Below are 25,067 nucleotides of genomic sequence, written 5' to 3' on the forward strand. Positions count from 1 at the left end.
CGCCTGGGTGGCTCAGTGGGTTGAGCCGCTGCCTTCGGCTCAGGTCATGATCTCAGGGTCCTGGGATCGAGTCCTGCATCGGGCTCTCTGCTCAGCAGGGAGCCTGCTTCCCTTCCTCTCTCTCTGCCTGCCTCTCTGCCTACGTGTGATCTCTGTCTGTCAAATAAATAAATAAAATCTTAAAAAAAAAAAAAAGAAAGTACACAAACAGAAGGGAAGCCGTCAGATCATTACCATATCATACGATAACTAATATAGTTGGGTAGAGGTAACAGTACAAAAACAAGAAAACTAAGTCAGATTGGGAAAACAGGAGGACTAAATCAGGTTGGGCAGGGGGGTGTCATAGAATCTTCCTGAAGGCAGTGAGATAGGAATTGGGTTTTAGCATACCTGCAGAGGCAGGGGTGTGGTAGGTATTCCTGTTAGCAGCTCAAGTGATGCTGGGAGAGCCTGGCTGACAGCTCTGAGACCCTACAGGCTTGTACTATATCAGGCAATATACCATTGCCCAAGAACTGGTCATTAGCATTTTATATTCACGAGATTCATTTTGTACACTGACTCAGGGTTATTCAAATCCATGAAGAATAGAATACTATGTAAACCAAAATATCAGTTTATTAATTGATAATGAGGGGGATCCCTTTCACATGATGAGAAAGCTTATGTCCCTTATCCAGAAGCAAAAGAAAATGGATAATCTTAGGATATTTTGTAGGGAGACCTGATTAAATATTCTTGCCCTGTACATTCCTCACTCAACCAACAAATATTTTTTTGAGTGCCTGCTGTGTGCTAGGAACTTCCCAAATTAAAAACACCGGTATGGATTGTTCTTGTTCCCCAGGTACATTGTCTCTTGAATGCCAGATATAGCTTGCCATTGCTCCCCTGACACCCACACATTTTCCCTGTTCTCATATGTATGGGTCTGTGTATATGTGCGAGTTCCATGAACAGATTAATACTATTACCCTGCAACACCTTTAAACATGACAAGACCATTGGATTTTGCTTTCTTTTTTTGCTTCTGGCACCAAGAAATATCTATATTTCTATTAGATATGGTTGGCTATCGCTCACCTACCTACATTTCTTTATACCTTTATATGAAGCTCGACATTAAGGTCCATGGGAGAAATTGCAAGAGATGAGGCTGGAAAGGCAGGTGTTGCCAGATTTTGAGGATTTTTGCCAAATTGTCTAAAGTTAATCTTATTAACAGAATAAGCTATCTGGTGCATTTTTTTAAGTAGGAAAGTGGCCTTGTCTGAGGATTTTTATGAAGATAACCGATGACTGGGAGGGTGAGACTGAAGGACAGAAAGATCAAAATATGGAGGTGATGGGGCACCTGGGTGGCTCAGCGGGTTAAAGCCTCTGCCTTCGGCTCAGGTCATGATCCCAGGGTCCTGGGATCGAGCTCCACATCGGGCTCTCTGCTCAGCAGGGAGCCTGCTTCCCTTCCTCTCTCTGCCTGCCTCTCTGCCTGCCTGTGATCTCTGTCTGTCGAATAAATAAATAAAATCTTTAAAAAAAAAATATGGAGGTGAATTTTTAGTTTTGAGTCAAAGGATGAATGATTGGCCAATGTAGGAAATGCAGATATGAGAGTAACTTTTGGGGAAAAATCAATTATTTGTTGTGGACATTGTGAACTTTGATGTACTTGTAGGACATATAATGTGGAGTTGTGCAGTGGGATTTTAGGAGTACTTGTCTGCAGCTCAGAAGAGATGCTGAGAAAACTTAGGAATAACTTGTTGCATTTAAGTGGTCTCTGTGTTATTTATGTAACATTTATTGAGTGCTACTTTATATTAGAATATGGAAATAAGGTGCTGTCTACATTCTTGAAGTTTACATTTTAGAGATGAAGACAACGATATACAAAACTAAGAAAAAGAAGTATTACTAATACTGTGAAAGAACAGCATACCTGTAGTATATTGTTGAGGGAGGGGAGAGATCAAAGAGAAGAAGAGTTTTCTCTCATCTTTCTCTCATCTGCCTTCTCATGAGAGGGTAAGGGAAATCATTGTGAAAGAATTGGTGCACAAGCCCCATCTTGAGAGCTGATCGATGTTCTTCACAAAGACTGTAACAGGAAGGGCATTTAGGCTTCAGGTGAAGGAGACCTGTGAAATAGCATGGCATGTTCAGGGATGCAGATCCTGCAGTACAACCAGCACAAAGGGAAGTGCACTGTGAGATGAGACCGCATAGGCAGATGTGCCAATCAGGTGTCAGGACAGGGCGGGTTTCTCTGGGCTGCTGGGAGGTCTGACTTCATCCTGAGACACTGAAAAGCAGTTCTGAGTGGGAGAGTAAGAATTGAAGGTGCTTACTTATTCAGGTGAAAGTGTGGGTGATGAGTAGAGACTGTTGAGAGACAAGTAAGAATGTTGTTTCTTAAAAAACTTCAGAATGTCCAGGTGAGAGGATAATGAGGGTTTGAACAAGACGGACAATGCAGACAGGAGAAGAGAGGTATACACAGGAGAGTTAAGATGATGTAGTTAATATATTAAGTTATAAATCTCGTGTGCTGACCAACTGCCTAGAGTGTTAACTCACCACCAGAAATACAATATACAATATACAAAATACAATATATGGTTTATTAATTCTTGAGCAGAAAATGGCCGTAAGTGTCCAATTTAAGAAATGAGGCAAACTTTTTTTTAAGATTTTTATTTATTTATTTGACAAAAAAAGAGAGATCACAAGTAGGCAGAGAGGCAGGCAGAGAGAGAGAGGAAGCAGGCTCTCTGCTGAGCAGAGAGCCCAATGCGGGGCTTGATCCAGGGACCCTGGGACCATGACCTGAGCCAAAGGCAGAGGCTTAACTCACTGAGCCACCCAGGCGCCCTGAAGCAAACATTTTGAAACAGGTGTTTTTACTTATCTTACCATTGTAAAAATGATCATTTGTTTCATACCCACGAATAAGTTTTTACTAGGGCAAAAGAAAGAGGATGAACTGGCTAGTAAGTACAGATGATCACTAAAACTGTGACAAAATATCATTACATATGGCCATGATCCTGATAATGAGGACAGAAAAGAAATAGAAGAACTAGAAAATGGTATATATGGTGTATACACAGTTACTTCTGGTGGCCAGAAACAGGGAGACCTCAAATGAAAAACAAGATTTCCTCAAAGAGTCCCAAATGGGGTTTTAATTCAGAAAGACAGAGGAACTTGAGAAAATTGAATAGAAGATAAGAGACTGAGAACAACTCAAAAGTTGTCTACCAAAGAAGGACCAAAGCCAAGACTACAGAGAAAGTTCCCAGTTGCTGAAAAAAACCTAGGAGTTTTCTCATTGTCTTCCACACAGAAGTGTGATGATCAGCTGACTACTACTAATGACCCCTTAAGTTTATGAAATTTAGGATGAGGCTTAAAGCAAGTAATACTAGGCCAACTGCAAGTCTTAAGCAGAACATCATCATTAAATACATAAAAATAATATTCTAAGAAAAGTATGATTTAATGCTGTATTATTTACATATTAATTTGGGTCATGGTTACATATATATTTTTGGCATAAGCATTTTCAACTGAACTTGTCAATTCATAAGATCATTTTCTACTTTATGCGTAGTTTTCCAAAGTCTTTGAATTATGAGACTCAAAATGAGTGACAAAATCTAATTAATGAGAAAAAATTGTAAAATATTGTTGTAAAATATACTAAGATTTGTTCAAAGAGTTCCATGTAAAGATTCAAATACTATTTTTCAGCACTGAAACTGCCTCTTTTATGCCTAGTCAGACAAAAAGAGGGAGTGATTATATTTTCTGTGAAACAGTGATAATTTATAAAAATTTTGAGACCAGTTTTTCCATAGTATGTGATAAATGGTTATTGAGTGGAATTCAAATAGTCTTCTTAAGAAGTCAGTCTTTTAAAATCAACTTTGTTTTGGGCAACGCTGTCAGGATGCTTCTCACTCCTAAGAGCGTTTTCTGTATCCTTGTTTAATAAACTTCTGTCGCTTTACTCACTCTAAATCAATCAATCAATAACAAATAAAATCAACTTTTTTACATACATTGACTCTTAGTAGATCTTAGATTGTTATGCACTAATACTTGATTAAATGAACTTAATATTTCTTACAAAGAGACATAAGCACACTAGATTACTAAAGAAAGATCAGGATACAATAGACATGTAACTGAAGTCAAGGAAAGAGTCTGGAACTCAGTAAGCATGAAGAAAACTCACCAGGTAGACTGAAGGGGGAGATAAGGTAATGCAGGTATGAAGCAAAGTGTATATAAAAGGCAGATGTGTGAAATGACCGTGTTCAGAGAACTAGAAAGAAAGGCATTTTTTCCAGTACAAGTTTTTGTCTTAATAATGGTAAAAAATAATAATAATAGCAATAGTTATTTCCTGAACACGATTTACTTTATATAGTCCTCTAGAATGCAATTAGGAACTAGCATTCTCTCTGAGGGTGGGAGAAAAAACTGTTACGTTGCAAGTCACACAAGCTGCTTTGTTTTAATGGCTTTGTGCTTTATTTGTTATAACAATGGACAATAAAGGTCATAAGAATATGTTAGAGCCTCTGAGCTAAAAATAATGTTGATGCTAAAGGAAGGAGACAGGCCAGTACTTTAGAAAAAAAAAATTAGACATTGTACTTAATGATTAGGTTTTAAAGCAGTACCCTCTCTAAATGGCATTACCTCCACAGCTTGACCTGATTAGCCATAAGAATAGTAAGTTCCTCCTGAAACTCCTGTTCTCCACCAAATTAACTGAAAATTCTCTGTAGCAACACCCTTGTCAAGACCATCTTCTATCAAGTGGGTTTAGAACTGAGGTGGGTCTGATCACTTCTTTGCTGCTGTTGTTTTTCTTTGCTATGTGGAATTGAAAACCCATGCTTCCCAGTCCACCAGTAGCTCCCTTTCTATTGTTGAACAGACATAAGTGGGCAGGCACCTTGGGATTCTTTGTGGCAAGATAGCCCCACTCCCACAGTGGTAGGCCCCATCAGAGGGATGCTCCTAGTGCTCAGCTCTTGCACTTCATATACTGAGCCACTTCCCAGGGGTCAGTCAACCCAGTCGTTTGTCTCCCTTCCCTCTCCAGGGTTGGGTCACATTTGCTTTTAAACTTCAAAACTGAAGGAGTCTGATTTCTTACCTGCTTTTAACAGTAGTGCTAACTCCTTGCCCTACCCTTTTGAGAGTGTCTGCATGTAATCAAGGCCTCGATTGGATAGGCCATTTTCAATGATTTCAAAGTAATATTTGGACATCTCTTTCAGAAAAGAAAAGGTAGAGCTTCTCTGTTCACTTAGAGCTAGAAAACAAAACAAATTTGATTGCTGACAAGGAGGGAGAAAGTTATTTATGCCTCTGGAATTCTCTCTAGTCCCCAACTCTTTCCACTTGGGGTGCTAGTTGGGGTGTTGGTTATAGAATATAAAATATAAGATTTAGAATATTTTAAAACCATGATATTCCTTAAGACTGCAGATCTCAAATCAAAATAGAATAAATTGAATTTAAGATGAAGAATATAAGATTGGCATGGGAATAGAAGAAGGGAGAATCTTGCCAGGTACACAGTGGTCTAATTATGAAGGGCTTGGTATTTTTTGCTAAAACAATTTGATTGTCTTACAGTCATTGGAGAGCATCTAAAAGATTTCAAGGAGATAAGTATTTCTCAAAGATCACTATGTAGGTAGTATAGTGGAAGTTGGAGACAGAAGGAGCTGAGGAGATAGGTTGGTTTTTTAATTGTCTAGGCAGGAGGTAAGGAGATCCCTAGGTAAAACAATAAGAAGTAGTAGAAATGGGGAGGAGACAGATAAGAAAGAGAAGTAGAAACTCTGGAAGGCAGCAGCTGAGGAAGAAAGGAGGGTATCCAAGATCATGCTCTTCCTGGATTGATTCTGAGTAGATGATCATATCATTTACCAGGACAGGGAATAGAGAAAGGGGCAGTAATAGAAGAAATGATAAGTTTTAGTTTTAGACATGTTACTTTGGATTTGTTTTTAGTTTATCTGAAATAATCATGGGTAAAAAAAAAAAAAAGATACTGATATTTCAATATAATTTTTGTGTTTTTTACTATGGTGAAGAGTATCTGGTCATTATGTTTGCAACTGACCCATTTAAGAAATTCTTGTCTAAAATTACCATTTTTTTCTATCATTCTCTTTGATGCAATAGTTCTTTTAAACAGACAATAATATCAGGCGCCTGGGTGGCTCAGTGGGTTAAAGCCTCTGCCTTCGGCTCAGGTCATGATCCTAGAGTCCTGGGATCGAGCCCCACATCAGGCTCTCTGCTCAGCGGGGAACCTGCTTTCTCCTCTCTCTCTCTCTGCCTGCCTCTCTGCCTACTTGTGATCTCTCTCTGTCAAAAATAAAATAAAATAAAATAAACAGACAATAATATATTGCTTTTTGTTAAGTTTAGTTCTTTCCTTCCCCAGTTTATTTGGATAAAACTTTAGAGAAAAATCTCCTTTAAATCAGATTTCATAAACAGAACTTTTGGAATACAGCCCCTTCTCCTATCATCATGCTATTCAAAATGAAACATTTTAAAAACTTGGCCATATAGCCTAAGAGGAAAATAAATGTATGGTTAAGATTGAGAGTCTACAAAAAAAAACTTTGAGGGGGCAGGGTTCCCTCTGAAGTTATACAGTAAATCATGTGTTTTGTGTTTGTGCTTAATATCCCAAAGTTGTAGGAGTTAGTGAAGCTTATGAAGATGCTGCCAACTGTCTCTGGCTGTTGACTAACTCTAAGCCTTGTGCTAACTGTAAGTCTCCCATACAGAAGAATGAGGGATGCAATCACATGCAGTGTGCTAAGGTAAGAAGTTAAAGAGGATTTTGCATGCTTTGCAGTTAGAATCTGAATTTGACTGTTAATCCAAAAAAACAAGCATAAAACTGTTGCTGGGTTTCAGATGGATCCTAGGAGATTACATTCTGTATTCTTTTTTGAATAATGTAAGTATGGCTTTATACTGCTACATTTTACACTCATAATGAACGTTAAAAATAGATTAAGGATTCAGTGGTATTTGGCCTGAAGGTGAGAAATGCCTGAATCACTTCCCTGCTGATCTCCCCTAGTGAGGATCCTGAAATCTTACCTGCTGATCAACAAACCCCTCCCCACCCCTGCTCAGTAAGGATTCTGAGAGAGTTTTGTCTATGTATAAATAATAATATTAAGGGGCGCCTGGGTGGCTCAGTGAGTTAAGCCTCTGCCTTTTGCTCAGGTCATGATCCCAGGGTCCTGGAATCCAGCCCCACATCAGGCTCTCTGCTCAGCAGGGAGCCTGCTTCCTCCTCTCTCTCTGTGATCTCTGTCTGTCAAATAAATAAATTTTTTTAAAAAGCTTTAAAAAAAAAGAACTTAAAAAATAATAATATTAAATGATAAAGTGCTATTTTATATGAGATCTCTTTCAAAGCTGGCTTTCAAGCACACAGCTTAGATTCAAGGCCCACATCAAGCCCCAGGCAGTTCCCCTAAGTCCACATCTACATGTTGGTGTCTGTGAATAGGTGGCTATGTAATAAAAGTACCCAAAACTGTGGACAGACTTAGGGCTCCTAATGAAATCACAGTTAAATAAGTAATCATTCATTACTGTATTGAAAATGCCAACAAAGATCTTCTTGATCAAAACATAATTAATGCAAATAATTACTTTTGGAAGGCTACCCTCCTGGTTTAGATGCATATTTAAAACAAATACTCTGGAATTAGGTTAGTAAATATTGCATTAATCCAAGCCTACATTTATGAACATTTTTGTTTTAAAATTATAATGATATTCCAGTTTTTTTTTTCTTTTTCAGTGGAAGTTCCATGTATATAAAAAATAATTACTTAAAGATGAAAGAACAATGTAACTTTATTTTTTTAAGATTTTATTTATTTATTTATTTGACAGAGAGCTTGAGAGAGCAGAAGCAGGGGGAGCAGCAGAGGGAGAAGCAGGCTTCCTGCTGAGCAGGAAGCCCAATGTGGGGCTTGATCCCAGAATCCGGGAATCATAACTTGAACTGAAGGCAGATGCTTAACCAACTGAGCCACCCAGGCACCCCATAATGTAACTTTTAATTTACAATGGGAAAGAAACACAAATAGTTAAGAAGATTCCAATAACATATGTCAATATTTTCTAAGTATTATTTGATTTTTAATGTTAAAGCTAATGACAATTATCATTATTACATTTAAAAAATAGCAGTTACCAGATCATCTTTATAAGCCTATTATTACTATAAAATTAACATAAATGATTTAGCTTACTGAGACAGTAATGATTTCCTAAGAGGTAAGAAGAAAAATATAGTATAGTGTTCTGAGCAAAATGCTCAAAGGTGCTTACTAGTTCACCTGATCAGGCCAAAAATACTGTATTTGTGATCTTATCTCGAACATCCATTATTAATTTTTTCTTGGAAAATCTGATATAGACTGTATAGATGTGTAAAGAAACACAGGTTGACAATAAAAATCAGTCATTGGGCTACTAATAAGAAAGCAAGATCTAGTTATCCATTTACCTTTATTAACTTCAAAGCACCTACCAGTATTAAGTAGTTGATAAATATGTATTGAGTGAATGAATATTTTTATGAATTTATCAGGCTTATGATATGAGATAATTTATATTAAACAGATTTTGCTTGAGCTTCTTTTGCATTTAAAAGAAACATAAATGGGGCACCTGGGGGGCTCAGTCATTAAACATCTGCCTGCGGCTCAGGTCCTGATCCTGGGGTCCTGGGATTGAGTTCCACATCGGGCTCCCTGCTCAGCGGGATGCCTGCTTCTCCCTTTTTCAACTCCCACTGCTTGTGTTCGCTCTCTTGCTCTCTCTCTCTATCAATCAATAAATAAAATCTTTAAAAAAAAAAAAAAAAAGAAAAAAGAAAGAAACATTTACTTTCACACTATGGAAATATAGTCTTATCTAATATACCATCTGAAGTATTTGCATTGCACAAAAGAAACTAGCAAGTAATTTTTAGGACATAGAAGAAAGACAAATATGACAAGAAAGCAATAACCTTGCTACGAAAAATTTTCATAGATTTAGAATTTTTTTTTAATGCAAAGGTAGAACAGCAGAGCATATGTAATTGAATCCATGCTCTAACACAATGACTAGATCATAAGATACTTTTATTACTGCCAAAATGTTATGATTCAATAGTTTTTACTTTCTGGAATCAAATTGTTAAACATTTTAGGAGAATGACAAATTTGGCCTTATAAAAATAGTTTTATTTTAAAAAACACCCTTTATTCATTTCCCTTTAGGTACTTTCCAGGAAACAATTTAAATTTTGCATTCTTACACATTTTAAATCACTTACAGTAATTTTCTTCATCTGACTCTGTAAAACGATATACTGCAACTAGAAACTAAAAGTTAACTAAAGTTCTGTATTCTTTTTCTTACCATAGAATATAAAATTTGGCTCTTTTGTAGAAAGTTCTGCCACTAATTTTGAGACATCAGTGGAGCTGTACTGAAGGGTATTTGTATCAAATCAGGCACAAAGTTTGCTTATACCAAGCATAAGAACTTCCATACTCTTAGAACCATGATATCTAGAATGTATTGTGTAAGTACCTGTTAGTGTAGGGCTAATGAGGACACAGACTTTAATTCTTTGTCCATGACCTCTTAGGTAGAGAAAAAAAATTAATAAAGATATAGAAGACTTAATATAATTATTAAGATATTTCTGATTGCGGGCGCCTGGGTGGCTCAGTGGGTTAAGCCGCTGCCTTCGGCTCAGGTCATGATCCCAGGTCCTGGGTTCGAGCCCCACATCGGGCTTTCTGCTCAGCAGGGAGCCTGCTTCCTCCTCTCTCTCTGCCTGCCTCTCTGCCTGCTTGTGATTTCTCTCTGTCAAATAAATAAATAAAATCTTTAAAAAAAAAAAAGATATTTCTGATTGCTATATATTCAGACTTAGTATCCTTAAAATATGTTTTACACCATGTTTGTAAGTATCCGTGGAACATTAGCAAAAAATTTGACTATTGAGTATCAAAGAAAATCTCAGTAATACTGCAGAAAATAGAAATGGTAATAGCAACATTCTCTGATAATAATGGAATAACATAGAAATTAATAATAAAGTTATAAAAGCCCTTTTCATTTGGAAATTTCAGATCTCTCAAATAACTCTTGAGTTAAAGGAAATAAAAGTGGGAATTGAAGAACTTCTAGAAAACTAGGATAATGGAAATACTACTTTATCAGAACCTGAGCACCAGTATCTAAAACAATGCTCAGAAATGTGCATGGCCTCATTAAAACAATGCAAAATAAGGAATGAGTTAAGGATATGACTCAAAAAATTAGAAAAACAGAATAAACTTGAAGAACACCACGAGGAAGGATTTTTTTTTTTTTTTAAGATTTTATTTATTTGACAGAGAGGGAGAGAGATCACAAGCAGGGTGAGCCACAGGCGGAGGGAAGAGGAGAAGCAGCTCCCTGCTAAGCAGGGAGTCCGATGTGGGGCTCGATCCCAGGACCCTGGGCTTATGATCTGAGCTAAAGGCAGACACTCAACTGACTGACTCACCCAGATGCCCGGGAGGATCTTTTTTTAAAGCAGAAATCAGTTGAGTTGAAAACTGAAAAACGATATAACTAATAAATCCAAAACAGTGTTTTTTTGAAGAAAAAAGTAAGATAAACCACGAAACTTATGTAAGAAAAAGTGGAGATGAGGTAGTTCAGATGCACAATATAAGAATTAAGGGGACTAATCAATAAATAAAGCAAACAAATGATAATAGATAATTTTGCCAAATTCTTACAGATAAATTTGAACTTGGATTTGAAATGGATAGATTTCCTAAGAACATAAAATTTATTAAAACTGACCCTAGAAGAAATATCCAAATAAACTTATTTCCATAGAAGATAGTTTTTCAGCAATCCCCCCCCACTTTAAATCCCCCCCCTAACAGTTTCACAATAGAATTTTATCAAACCTTTAAAGAATAGGTAATTCTAATATGACTTAAACTGTTTCTGGGAGTTTTTAAGAGAAAGAGAGAGAGAGAGAGAGAAAGCAAGCTAGCTTTCAAATTATTAAAAGGGAGTAGAATCTTGATATTAGCACTTAATAAGATTATAAAAATGAAGTAAAAATTATAGATCAGTCTTACTTATGAATAGTAATGCATAAATCCTAAATAAGATATTGGGTGGTGGGGAAGCCACAGATCTTAGTACATATAATCCAACAAGAATACATTTAAAGAATGATTATCAATTTTAAAAAATTTTTAATAAACAAAAAGTAATTGACCATGTGTTTATTTCAGGAATACAAGAATAATTCAATATTTAAAAAGCTGTTGCGGTACCTCATCTTATTAGTAGATCCAAAGAAGAATCATATGGATGTTCTATAGTTGCTAAAAAGGCATTTGACAAAAAACCAACAACCATTCTTTATTAAAAACTCAAAGAAGAAAGAATAGATGGACTCTTCCTTAGTATGATAAAAATGAATCTAGTTCAGTGCAAAAGTTACTATGATATTTAGTGAGAAATCTAGAGGTACTCTCACTAAAATCAAGAACAAGATAAGGATACCCTCAATCATAAATATTGTTAACATGGGACTGGAGATACCAGTCAGCATATTTAGATAATAGGAAGAAATTAAAGATTTAAAAATTAGAAATGAAGTAATAAAATTATTTTTTTGCAGATAGCATGTTTATATACCTAGAAAACTCACAAGAATCAGTTTAAAAACTGACAACAAAATTCAGTTAATTAGCAGAATACAAAATTAATGTGCAGAAGGCAGTAGCCTTCATTTATACCAAAAATATCCAGACAAAATATGTACTGAAAGGAAAGCTCTCATTTATCTAGAAAGAAACTTAAGAAATATACAAAATTTATATGAAGAAAATTTTAAGACCCCTATCTGTAGAACACAAAAGATGACAAACAAATGGAAAGGTAACAAAGTTGTTAGATAGAAAGTTTCCAAAGAAAATACCAGCAGTTTTTGTTTCTGCATCTAGATAAGCTAATTCAAAAGTTCACATGGAAAAACAAAGCAAAAATAGCTAGGAAAAATCTTGAAAAAGAACAGTGAGGAAGAACTATCCTTGTCAAATAGTAAGCCTGTCGTTAAGGCTCAGTAATTAAAATATCATGGTGCTGGCATATGAATCTAGAGATTAATGAAACTATAATAAAAAGCCCAGAAAATAGAAATATGTGGGAATTTAGTATATGGTAAAGGAGGATCTCCAGCAGTGGAGAAACATGGACTGTTCAATAAATATGATTGAGACAACTGGCAGCTGTGTGGAAAAAAATAAAGTTTAATTCATACTCTATACTGTATACCCAGATAAATTCTGAACAGCTCAAATATTTAAATGTTTAAAAAACAAACAAACATGGGGCGCCTGGGTGGCTCAGTTGGTTAATCAACTGCGTTTGGCTCGGTCATGATCCCACAATCCCGGGATCGAGTCCCGTGTTGGGCTCCCAGCTCCATGGGGAGTCTGCTTCTCCCTCTGACCTTCTCCCCTCTCATTCTCTTGCTCACTCTCTCTCTCTCTCTCAAATAAATAAATAAAATCTTTAAAAAAAAAAAAACATAAAAGTACCAGAAGACAGACTTGAAATGGCAAGATCCCTCTGACCCAAGATCCATAAACATTAAAAAAAATCTATTTTCCTACTATAAAGATCATATTTTTGGCATTATTGGCCAATTATGATAGTAAAGCAAAATTTTCTTAAAAATAAGACAGATTTTATATCAGTCTTTCTACTTAGAAACTTTTCAAACTTGTTCCATTAAAGTCATTAGAAAAACTTCTCATGAAGACTGGTGATGCTTTACGTACCAAAGTAAGATTGCCATGCACTTGAAAATGAAACATTGTCAGTATTTGTCTTTATTATTGGGAAAGAATAGCCTATTGATATTCTTAAAGATTCCTTGATATTCCTTCATAATATTATGATTTACATTTTAATTTATCCTTACAAGCGGTCATTTTAAACTATCCCCACATCTTTCTGTAGTGCAGGTAAGGTCTCTAGAGGAAACATGAAAAAGACAGCATGTCTTTAAGATCTGTTCCTGGTCACACAGGCAGAATTGCTGGATCACTACAAAGTAGTTGACTAGAAATCAGAAAATAATTTGCATATTAACACAGGGCGGTTTGCATATATGTTTTCTTTTGAAGTGCAAGTATGACTTTTGCTGGATTTGCCTAGAAGAATGGAAAAAGCATAGTTCTTCCACAGGAGGTTATTACAGATGTACTCGCTATGAAGTCATTCAGCATGTGGAGGAGCAATCCAAGGAAATGACTGTGGAGGTAAAAAGAACTGTTAAATCAAGGCCTCTGGCTAAGCCACTTAATTACTTTGGGAGTATTTTGCATGTCTTCTTGTCCTATCTTTGTCGTAATGAGGCATTAAATTGAATACACTTTATTTTTTTTCCTCCCACCCCCCCACTGAATACACTTTAGAGTAGCTTTAATTTAAATAAAATAGGGCTATCAACTTGAGAGCTTTCTTTTTTTAACTTTCCTCTTTTTATTTTATTAAGGATAAAGTCTTACATATCCTTATCTCTATAATGACTTAAAAATTTTAACATTAATATCAAAAACACAGTATTATGTTACAATATATAAGTCTCTTAGTCTGCTTGGCTGCCATAACAAAACACCATAGACTGAGTGGCTTAAACAACAGAAATGTATTTCTCACAGTTCTGGAGCCTAAGAAGTCCAAGATCAAGATTCCTGCCAATTAAGCTTCTGGTGATGATTCTCTTCCTGGCTTGCAGAGGGCTGGCTGTCTTTTGCTATGCTCACATGATAGGGAGAGAGAGAGCACTGGTGTCTCTGCCCTTTCTTAAAAGAGCAATAATTTGACTGGGTTAGGGCCACACCCCAATGACTTTATGTAACCTTTATCACTTCATAGACCCTATCTTCAAATCCAGTCATTCATATTGGGGGGTTAGGGCTTCAACATGAATTTTGGGCAGATACAGTTCAGTCCGTAACAATAAGCAATATAATAAAACATCGAAGATCTGATAAATGTAGGACTTGAGAGGCATATTTGCTCTATGGTCTGGGATCATGGATTTAGTGATTTATCATAGAGAATACAAATGCAGGACTTTGTTCTGGTAGCCTTAAAAATGTACTGGTTTTTTTTTTCCTCAAAATAATGAAATATGTATGCACAACTACCTATGACTAATAAAAATTTTAAGTGACAAAAAGTCCCCAATTTAATAGCTAGTACTTTATTTATAAAAGTCATTTATGGACTTTTGTTTCCTAGGCTGAGAAAAAACACAAACGATTTCAGGAACTTGACAGATTTATGCACTATTACACAAGATTTAAAAACCATGAGCATAGCTATCAGGTATGTCCCAAATCATTTCAAATGCTCTGAATGATACTGTTGTGAATAAAGAAAGAAAATTTTATAAACTATTTATTTCTATTCCTTTAGTTAGAACAGCGCCTTCTTAAAACAGCCAAAGAAAAGATGGAGCAATTGAGTAGAGCTCTCAAAGAAAGTAAGTTATAAGTGGTATGTGTGATAATTAATATAAAATAGCCTTCCATGCTTAAGTCACTTAATTGGTAGGAGGTTAAGGCCCTTCGGGGAATACATCATTATCTGCATTGTTCATTCTGGTATTGCTTGGAGTTCTCTGAAGCCCAGAGTGCAGCTTAGCATTTGAGGCCTCTGTAATTAGATTTTCTACCCAGCTTATCTCATATGCTCCTCTTAATGCAGCCTATCCCGTTAGCAGATAAACACACATCATGGTTTTTTACTCTGTGCCACTGCTGATGGTCTACAGTGTCAGAAACAGTGGGTGAGCCCTAAAAGGCATCCTTGATCCAGTCAAAAGAGCAAGATTCACATGTCACCCAGTTGTAGTGTGACTAAATTCCCAAAGATTCTTGAGAAAATTTAGCAGACTGTTTAACGGAATGGAGGTCAAATATAGTTTTGGGAGAAATCATCTCACTAGTAAATAACAAACATTAGAATCTGAAAGCAAAGACGTGAGATAGGGCTGGTACGGATCCTAAAGTAGAAATTCAGAAAGAATAATTGAGTATTGGTTGCATCATTAAAATATAATATCTCCTAATGACCACACAGAGTATAGGTTCTACCATGTTTGTTTTTAAAAGTCAAATTTTAAAAATAATCATAGTTTATATGTAAAAGGTTTTCAGTGTAAAAATGCAATTGTATTTGCTCCAGTTTGTAAAAGTAAGACCCTTTTCATGAGGGTAATTCCCAATTAAGATAGTAAGCATAAATTAAATAAATTGGAGTAGGTGAAAGTGTTGATAGCAGCTTTGTCTCCTTGTTAATATTAGTTTTTAGACTTTAGGAATGATGTCACTTTACTGCCATTATCAAACTCTTGAAGTACTGTCTAAGGTAAAAATGATAAGAACAGATAGTACAGTTGATCATAGCCGAAAGGCCAAGAAGCAATCCCATAGTAAAAATGGAAAGGAAAAAACCCTCACAGGTTGTATAGTTCTTCAGCAGGGATTTTTGTCTCTTACATCACTAGGTTATCCTTAATGCTTAGAACAGTGCCTGACACATAGTAAACATTCGATAAATATCTGTAGATGTTAATTACTGCTGCTTTTCAAACATCTGGAGGTTCGAGACTGCATAATAAAATATGAAAAAGAAAAGTTATAAGGATTGGAAAGGAAGAAACAAAACTTTACATACTTCTCACACATGTCATAGTGAGGGGTGGGTGGTGTTTTGTTTTGTTTTTCTTTTTTTATATCCTCTTAGTTCAGATCCCTCTGCTAGGGTGGATATTTTGGGATCGTCTATACATCAGTGTGTGTACATACACATGTAATTTCTTTCCACAAGCCTGCAGAATAATCTTACTTTCAAAAGTATTTATGAATCTACATTCTACTCCTTAGTTTCCATTTATTTGCAGTTAAGGAGAAAGTTAGAATGTTATAATGATACTTGGAGAAGGAACCATCTCAGATATTAAGGCAGTTTCTTCTCCCCTCTTCCTCAGTCTTCTTCCCCTTTCTTTCTCTTCTTGATATATTTACTAGCATTAGTTATCCAGTTGTTCCCCCAGAATGTTGTATCTTTTTTCTTATGGTGTTTTTACAGAAGCATAATTATAATTAGGAGGAAGTTTTTTGTTTTGTTTTGCTTTTTTGGCAAACTCAGCAGTGCATTTAATTCTTTTTTTTTTAAGTGTTTTGTTTTTTGTTTTTTGGTTTTTGGTTTTTTTTTTTTTTTAGTTACCTCTCTACCGAACATGGGGCTCAAACTCATAACCCCAAGATCAAGAGTCACATGCTCTTCCTACTGAGCCAGCTATGAACCCCAGTTTGTTTTAATTTTTAATCAACAAAGTTTCACTAGAGATAACCTGAAAAACATAGTAAAAAAGAGTTGGCCTAAAGCTAGATTTATTTAACCAACAGGGTGAACAGAATCCAGAATCTAGATGCATTCCTTCATGATTGCCATCAGTGCTCCTGGGCAACTGCAGTGTGTGCTTCATTTATAAATGCAGACAAGCCACACATGAGTGTTTTGTGTAGGTGTTTAGTCTGGTTCAGATAATTACTATCATACAGTTACTTCAAACAGCTTCTTCAGAGAGATCCTTTGTTGTTTTTTTAAGAAATCTCTGTCGTTTAATTAATTTATAACAGCATATTTGCAAAACAGTTTTTTTTCACTGTGCCTGATTTGCTTTATAGCTGAAGGAGGCTGTCCAGATACCACTTTCATTGAAGATGCAGTTCATGTGCTCTTAAAAACTCGACGCATTCTCAAGTGTTCTTATCCATATGGATTTTTCTTAGAACCTAAAAGCACAAAGAAAGAAATTTTTGAACTCATGCAAGTAAGATATCTTTTTAAAATTAAATTTAAATGCAATTATTATAGAAAATGGATTTTTTCCTTTTTCAATGACTTAACTAAGTTTTATCTAATTTGTGTGACTAGAAAACAATTTTGTTTTTGTTTTTAGGATGGTTTTTAAATAAAGGAAAAATTACCAGTAATAAACTGAAATGTTTTTGTATTCAAATTTGCCACTACAGATCTGAGTGAGTTCTGAGCTATGCAGACATTTTCTAACACATTTGTTTGTTTTAAACTGGCTGATGTTGAAATCTAGCCTAATTCTTAATTTTGTAATTAGAAATTTTGTCTTCAAAGATGAAACAAATCACATTGCATACTAGATGGGAAAGTTGCTATTTACCGGTTTATTTTAAAAGTACAACTGAAAAAGTTACAGTATTTAAAAAACAAAAACACCTAAGCCAACTGACATCACTATAGCTAAACAACTTCATTGTACATTCTTTTTTTTTTAATCCACCAGACTTTCTTCCCTTACCACAATTTTCATGTCACCCCTTTGAACTGTCCTCTAGTGAGTTATATCCTACATTTCTTCCAAAAAATGCTCAGTATTAATTTTCTTCGTGAAGCCTTTCAGATCTAACCCCAGATCACGGAGATTTTGCCTTGGCTCAGATTCCTTTATCATTTCCATATGGTCTGCACTACACAATCATGTATTTGCATGTACAATGCCTTGAAATTTACTCTTTTTTATTTTCGCATAGACAAATGATAAATTCCCTGTAGACATCTGGCATACTCACCGTTTATTTGTAATCTTTACCAACTGTGTTGTTATAAATGCCTTTCGAATTTATTTTCCTGAAATGTGCAAAATAGACATATATACTAAGCAGTAAGTTATTTTATAATTTGGATTACTTTCTGACTTTAAAAGAGTAAGATTTATGTGAGAAACCAGATAGACAATGGATTTTCTATTGACTAACCTACTCAGCCTAAAATCCTTCTTTTTTCCTCTCTCTCTTCTTACCATAGACAGACCTAGAAATGGTCACCGAAGACCTTGCCCAAAAAGTCAATAGGCCTTACCTTCGCACACCCCGCCACAAAATCATCAAGGCAGCGTGCCTTGTACAGCAGAAGAGACAAGAATTCCTGGCATCTGTGGCTCGGGGAGTTGCTCCTGCAGACTCACCAGAAGCTCCGAGGCGCAGGTAAAAAGGATGCATGCTATGGAAATCATCCTAGCTCCAGCCACAAACTCCACCAGGTTAATTTTTATCTAACTAGGGTTCATATTCCTGGAAATTACTTATACCTAAAGTACAAAGAGCTAATAAAAGCATGTTAACTTCTTTTGGGGGATTTCCCTGCAGTACTATTTGTGTCTTATATTTTGTTTGTCTTTCTGTAGTTTCTTGGAATACATTAGGCTAGGTTAATTTCACACTTCAGGTGAACTCATAATTCAAAGTACTCTAATGTATCAGTTCAAATATGTAATATATATAGTGATCTGATAGTCATAAGCATCTTATAATGTCAAATTTGGAAGCCTTGCCAACTTGTTATAGTCTTACTTACATTTTTACATAGGAGGTTATGAAAAAATTAGAAATCTGATATTAATAAAGTCATTTAAGTGATTCATATTCATCCATTAAAGAACAGTTAGTTTTGGTTATTTATTTCAGATGCTTACACTACTACTGCCATTATAAATTGAAGCCTATTTTCTTATTCATAATAATTATAGACATTAGAAATTCCTTTGACCCTATTTTTATTACATAAACACTTAAAAATAGAAGGAACCATAAAATATTCTGTTATAGCATGATGATTTTTATTTTTCTACCATTTTACACAAACATAAAGTAATTTAGAACTTGAAAGAATTAAAATATCATTTTAATTATATTCAATAGTTGATCTACTTTGGTTAAGCACGTTCCAAGCAGAGGACTTAAAAGTAATGTTCAGTGGATAAGGGTCTGATTGTACTTTGTAGTGATGATAATAAATCAAATGGTATGTCTGATTTCTTTGTAGCTTTGCTGGTGGAACGTGGGATTGGGAATATTTAGGATTTGCATCACCTGAGGTAATTGCTTTGTCGGGGGACAGGGGTTTTGTTTTGTTTTTTTAATTATATTTTTCCTTCATGAAATCCTGCTTGCATTTCCACCCTTATCTATTCTAAATCCTACTGAGATTGTCAGTAGTGGTTTTTGTCTTTTGTATTAAATAAAAATGCCTCAGCAGAATCTACATTTAGTTATTTGTGGTATTGGATTATCATCACATTATTAAATGCTTCCCCCTTATTATTTTTAATTACTGAGCAATCAGAATTAAGGCCAACTTATAGCATATATTTTGAAACATCACTTCAACTTGGTTAATGAGATACAAATTTTGTTTATCAGAAATGTATTATATGGGGCACCTGGGTGACTCAGAGGCTTAAGCCTTTGCCTTTGGCTTGGGTCATGATCTCAGGGTTCTGGGATCGAGCCCCCCCCATCGGGCTCTCTGCTCGGTGGGGAACCTGTTTCCTTTTCTCTCTGACTGCTTCTCTGCCTACTCGTGATCTCTCTGTCAAATAAATAAAAATCTTGGGGAAAAAAAAAGAAATGTATTATATATTTGTTGTAATATTATTTCAGTCTGGATCTATAAAGAGCCTGCACAGTCTGTTTTTTTAAAGTTACTACAACAGCGTGATTGAATTGATTTTTAATCAGTTTCTAAGGTGGAAACTTGACATTAATAATGTTGATGCAGAAAGAAATGCTTCGCTTAGTTCTCTTTCTCTTTAAGATTTTCACCCTCTTCTTGGGTTTTTTTGGTTGTTGTTATTGATAGATTTTAAAATACAAACAGTATTAACTGTTTGAAGTACTAACACTGCAAATAGCAGTTACCACAAATAAAAATAAGATAGAGTGAAAATCTTAATCACATTGCTGTTTTCTGAGATTTAAATTGCCACTGTCACTGGTGAGTCAGATTCTAAATGGTTTTAGCAGTTCTATTTCTCTCTCTCCTTCTAAAACAGTAGTATATATCTAATGTTTATGTTATAATAACCTTTTAACTTAGTTCTTGGAAGGGAGCAGGACAAACAGTGAAACCTTTGTCATTTACAGTCCATTTGTTATCTCAACTGAAAGAGAATGAAATTATGATCCAGAAATGACTGTGGCTTATTTAAATCAGATACTTTCTCTTTTCAGCTGCTGAGGATACTTGCAATCACCTTGTGGCCTTTTTTGTATTGGTAGATATATTCAAGAAAATACTGACTTCGAGAAAACCATTTGTGCTTTCAAAAATTTTAAATTCACTTAAATTGCAAAGAGAATTCAATATATTAATGAAATTTCTATTGTAAAAAAAATTATGAACATTTTCTTTACTTGATCCTATGCTTATTATCCTGTTATAATTACAGCTTTGAGGATAATATGGAAAATTCTACCTAAAAGCGTGAATAAACAAGCTTCAATTATCAAAAAAAGAGTACTAAAGATTTCAGTACTTCAAGGTATAAACACAGTTTAGCTGTATTTGAGCAAAAATAAAGCCTTTACCAGTGTATTCATAGTCATGTATGCATCATCTTGCAGCTCCTAGCTCTGATAGTAACTTTAGGAATCCTGAATATTTGCCCTTGAATATTGAAGGCCTCCTAATGTGACAGACACAGATTCATTTTGTTTAAAAAAAAAAAAAAGGCTTGCCACCTCGCATGTGAATATTTATGAATAAAAATATTGAGCTCTTGTGTTCTCCAGAGATTGAGAATTGTGAAAGTATACGTAACTTTTCTTTCTTAAATTTATTTTTTATGTGTTAATAAGTTTTATAAGAATTATTTAACTACTTATTTTTAACTATTATTTTTCTCTTCTTTAAAGTCTTTGGCACACGGATACACCAAGCTTTTTTGTAAATCTTTTTGGAAGTCTAAAGCATTACCATATAGCGTGAAACTAAAGATCTGCATGCGTGTGACTATCAAGTAACTGCCAAAATAGTATCTTGAAAAATTAGCTCTTTGCCTTCGTATATACTCTGCAGAGAAAAATAATAATGTTATCAAACTCCAACAGGCTTCTTTTTTCAATAAAGTTAATACCATCTTACTCTTTTTTTAATTGAATTGAATGAGTCAGTGACAATCATAATTATTTTGTACTACTTTAAAGGCCGTGGAGCCCAGAGGAAAGACCACGGTGTTCAAGGCCAAAGGACACCTGAGTTCAAGGTTGAGCTTTGCAACTTATTAAAATTTAGGCTGTGTTCTTCCTTAAATTTCTCCTCTTTAAAATGCGGGTGATGCTATCTACTTCGTGAAAGTTCTAGAAGGATTAAAGCATCTCTTTAAGTCACTGACAGATTTGGTGCTCAGCAAAAATCTCCTGGCAGCTTTTTCCCCTATAAATCTCAAGATTTCTTAATATTCTCTATAACCTTAGTACTCTCGAACCATTCAGAGTATACCAGCTAAAGCCTTTTCAAATGTTTTCTTAAAAATCTAGAATTCTGGGGCACGTGGTGTGATCAGGTGAGCATCCCACTCTTGGTTTTTGGCTCAGGTCATCATCTCAGGGTTGTAGGATGGAGCCCCACATGGGGCTCTGCACTCAGCAGGGAGTCTACTTGGACTCTCCCTCTCCCTCTATGATTCCCCCTCATGCACGCACTTCTCTCTCTCGCTCTCAAATAAATAAATAAATATTTTTTAAAAATCTAGGAATTCTTAGGAATTTTCAGATAAATTTAATTTTATGAGATCAAATTTTTAAGCCTGTTGCATCATGAGAGAATGCTATTGAGTTTTCTGTCAGAATAATTATAAATAAATCAAGTTTCCTTTATAGTTGTTTTTAAACCAAATTTTAATTTTCTTAAATTGGGAATATGTATATTCTGTGGTCAGTAATAGTTCATTTAATTCAGAATAACTTTTTGTACCACCATCAAGTGTACAAAGTAAACAAATTCTCCTTAAATATAAACCTTGAGAGGCATCTGGGTGACTCAGTCAGTTAAGCGTCTGACTCTTGGTTTTCACTCAGGTCATGATCTTGGGGTTGTGACATTGAGCCCCAAGTTAGGCTTACACTCAACATGGAGTCTACTTGAGATTCTCTCTCCCTCTCCCTCCCCCTCCATTCCTCCCTGCTCACATCCTCTCTCTAAAATAAATAATTAAAACCTTTAATTAAATAAATAAATAAACACCATCCAGTTTGGGATCATGGGCCTCCAGAAAAAGAGGAAATCATACCGCAGCTTGAAGAATCTAAATAATCCCCCTGAGGACCTGTATTGTCTTTCTTGGTTTCTAACCTGGTATGATGCCTCCCACTTCTTATTGTTTACACAGATGGAGTTTAAATAAATTTGACTTGAATGGTATGATGTGAAAACTTTATTTGTGATGTAAAACTTCCCTTCATTTATTGTGGTTTTTTCACAATATAAGCATATCGAATATCCCAGGGTCAGCAGGATGATCAGAAACCTGAGTATCTTAACATTTATCACTGAAAAATTCTACAGTCATTCTCAAAATTAGCCTATTCATGCTGGTGTCATGCACACTACTGGCCTCTCTCCTAAAATTTTCTGTCACTAAAATGTGGAAAAGTATGTTTGTACCCAAGAAATAGCAGGTCACACAGGTTCTGCCTTGCCCAAACCTGTGTTCTTCCCATATGCTACACAGAAAACACTTCCTCCTGCCCATGTCATAGATAACCTCATGTATTAGTTAATAAAGGAAGGAAGCCAAGTAACATCTTATCTTTAAAGCTAACTTTACATTTTTCATTTAACTTAACTTTTTGTTTAACTTTCATTTAACTTTTCATTTAACTTCACTTTCATTTAACTTAATTTAATTTTTCATTTAACTTCTGAGTATGGTATGTAGTTGTCCCAAAGAATACAAAATCTAATAGTCTGATAAGTACTTGACAGTGTATGCTCTTCGTTGTCTTTTTTTTTTCTATTGCACATGTCACAGTCACTTTTTAAAAACCGAACCTCTAAGAACCTACCTTATCTTAGTAAAGATCCTAACTTAAATTAGTTAAATCATTATAGTTCTTGTCATATTAGGTAACAAGACCCAAGCACATGAGCTAAGGCTCAGTTAGGACCTAGCATTGGAGCTTGCAAGTATTCCCAAGTTATCCAGGCAGTCGTAATGACTATTTGAATTTTTTTCTTTTTCCATTTTACCTTTTATTTTTCATTGGCATGGCAAAACCTGAAGTTTCTTTAGTCAAAGCCAAGTGATTTTATAATTTGTATATAAAATCACACATTTTTTTCCTGGAAAAAAGTGTATTATTTATTTTATTTGCATTAGAAAAATTGCATGCTCTCCTGTATTTTATAACCTTTGGTTTATGCAGGAATATGCTGAATTTCAGTACCGGAGGAGGCACAGACAGCAGCGCCGTCGAGGAGATGTGCACAGTCTGCTCAGTAGCCCTCCGGACCCTGAGGAGCCGAGTGAGAGCACTTTAGGTAAGCTCTTGAGCTGGCTGTGTTTTAGTCTCTTCGTTCTCCTGAATTCGTTCTAAAAACTGGCTAATCTAAATGTTTACGGTTTGTAGTTCAGATATACACTCAATACGCAGATGCTTCAGATGTCACACGACACAGAAATCCAGGGAGATCAAGAACTTGGACTGTGGGAGTCAGCTAGACATGGATTCGTGACCCCTTCCCTGCTGTGTGTCAGTGTGAAACTTCAGTCAGGTTCACTTAACATCTCCAAGCTTTACTCTCCTCATTCTAAAGAAGCAATAATAATAGTGCCACTTTGTGGGCTCATGGGCTCCCTGTGAGCAGTAAATGAGAGAATGCATGTAAAAGCCTTACACACTGGTAGCACCTAATGAGCACTCGATAAATTGTAGCTCTTGATTACTATTACTGTGTTCATGGAATACTTTTCTCCTAGCCTCAGTCCCCCTCTAAACATTCTTTAAAAGAGAAGATTGGGCCGCCTAGGTGACTCAGTGGGTTGAGCCTCTGACTTCAGCTCAAGGTCCTGGGATCGAGCCCCACATTGCACTGGGCTCTCTGCTCAGCAGGGAGCCTGCTTTCCCCTCTCTCTCTCTGCCTGCCTCTCTGCCTGCTTGTGATCTCTGTCAAATAAATAAATAAAATCTTTAAAAAATAAAAATAAAAGAAGATCTCTGGTATTAGAGATATATGATTTTTAATCATCAACTCTTAAATGTTTGTTAATGGAAAATCTTCAGACTATCATGTCAACAGATTATCTTTAATATATCAGAATCAATGAGCCTAAAGATTTGTTCTTCAGGCTATTGTAATGCCAAAATTCCTTAGTTTTGTTTGTTATTGCTCAAGGAAAAAAAGAGGAATGGGTGGTAGCACTTGCATTATTTATTAATAGAACCACATATAGTGCAAACAAAAATATAAAGAACAATCATGTTTGAAGTAGTAATATGAGATATATGTGTGTATATACATATATATACATAAACAGGAAAATTATGTATATGTATAATTACACATATGTAATTTTTTTTCTAAATAAGGAATCCAGTTAGTACCCCTTTTGGAGCCCAGTTTGGGACTTGAACTCACAACCCTGAGATCAAGACCTGAGCGGAGATCAAAAGTCAGATGCCTTACTGACTGAGCCACCCAGATGCCCCAGTATTAGATATATTTGATGAGACAAATATGGAGGAGAAATCACTGAAAGATTAAGTGAACACGGGTTTTCGACAGCACCAAAAGAGAAATTGTCAGCCAAAAAAAAAAAGATGGGTGAAATTTTTTATGACTAAATTGTCTCTGGTTCTACTTGCTTTGAAACAGACATCCCAGATGGTGGCAGTGGCCGCAGGCCTGGTGCCTCGGTGGTGAGCTCCGCGTCTATGAGCGTGCTGCACAGCTCTTCCCTACGCGACTACACCCCTGCCAGTCGCTCTGAAAACCAGGACTCTCTTCAGGTAGCCTTCCTGGGCAGCCTCGTCGCCCCTGTTTATGCTCTTACTCTGTTTAGCATGGCTTCCTAT

General features: G+C 35.6%; 1 protein-coding gene and 1 pseudogene across 6 annotated transcripts in view; one reads left to right on the plus strand and one right to left on the minus strand.

Moving 5' to 3' along the window:
- The window catches only part of ANKIB1 (ankyrin repeat and IBR domain containing 1), a 259,272-nt gene that overhangs the window by 230,760 nt on the left and 3,445 nt on the right, over window positions 1-25,067 (plus strand). For 5 of the 6 annotated variants that reach the window (XM_047694615.1, XM_047694616.1, XM_047694614.1 and 2 more), the window contains 9 exons: window positions 6,739-6,869; window positions 13,284-13,418; window positions 14,407-14,493; window positions 14,584-14,650; window positions 16,863-17,008; window positions 18,019-18,197; window positions 19,036-19,087; window positions 23,418-23,532; window positions 24,868-25,001. In XM_047694615.1, the coding sequence (XP_047550571.1) occupies window positions 6,739-6,869; window positions 13,284-13,418; window positions 14,407-14,493; window positions 14,584-14,650; window positions 16,863-17,008; window positions 18,019-18,197; window positions 19,036-19,087; window positions 23,418-23,532; window positions 24,868-25,001 (1,046 nt within the window). The remainder of the gene's footprint in view (window positions 1-6,738; window positions 6,870-13,283; window positions 13,419-14,406; window positions 14,494-14,583; window positions 14,651-16,862; window positions 17,009-18,018; window positions 18,198-19,035; window positions 19,088-23,417; window positions 23,533-24,867; window positions 25,002-25,067) is intronic. The other variant, XM_047694620.1, reaches the window with a different exon arrangement.
- On the minus strand, window positions 15,469-15,595 carry LOC125081570 (uncharacterized; annotated as a pseudogene).

This window comes from Lutra lutra, chromosome 11 (assembly GCF_902655055.1).
Source record: "Lutra lutra chromosome 11, mLutLut1.2, whole genome shotgun sequence".
NCBI lineage: Eukaryota > Metazoa > Chordata > Mammalia > Carnivora > Mustelidae > Lutra > Lutra lutra.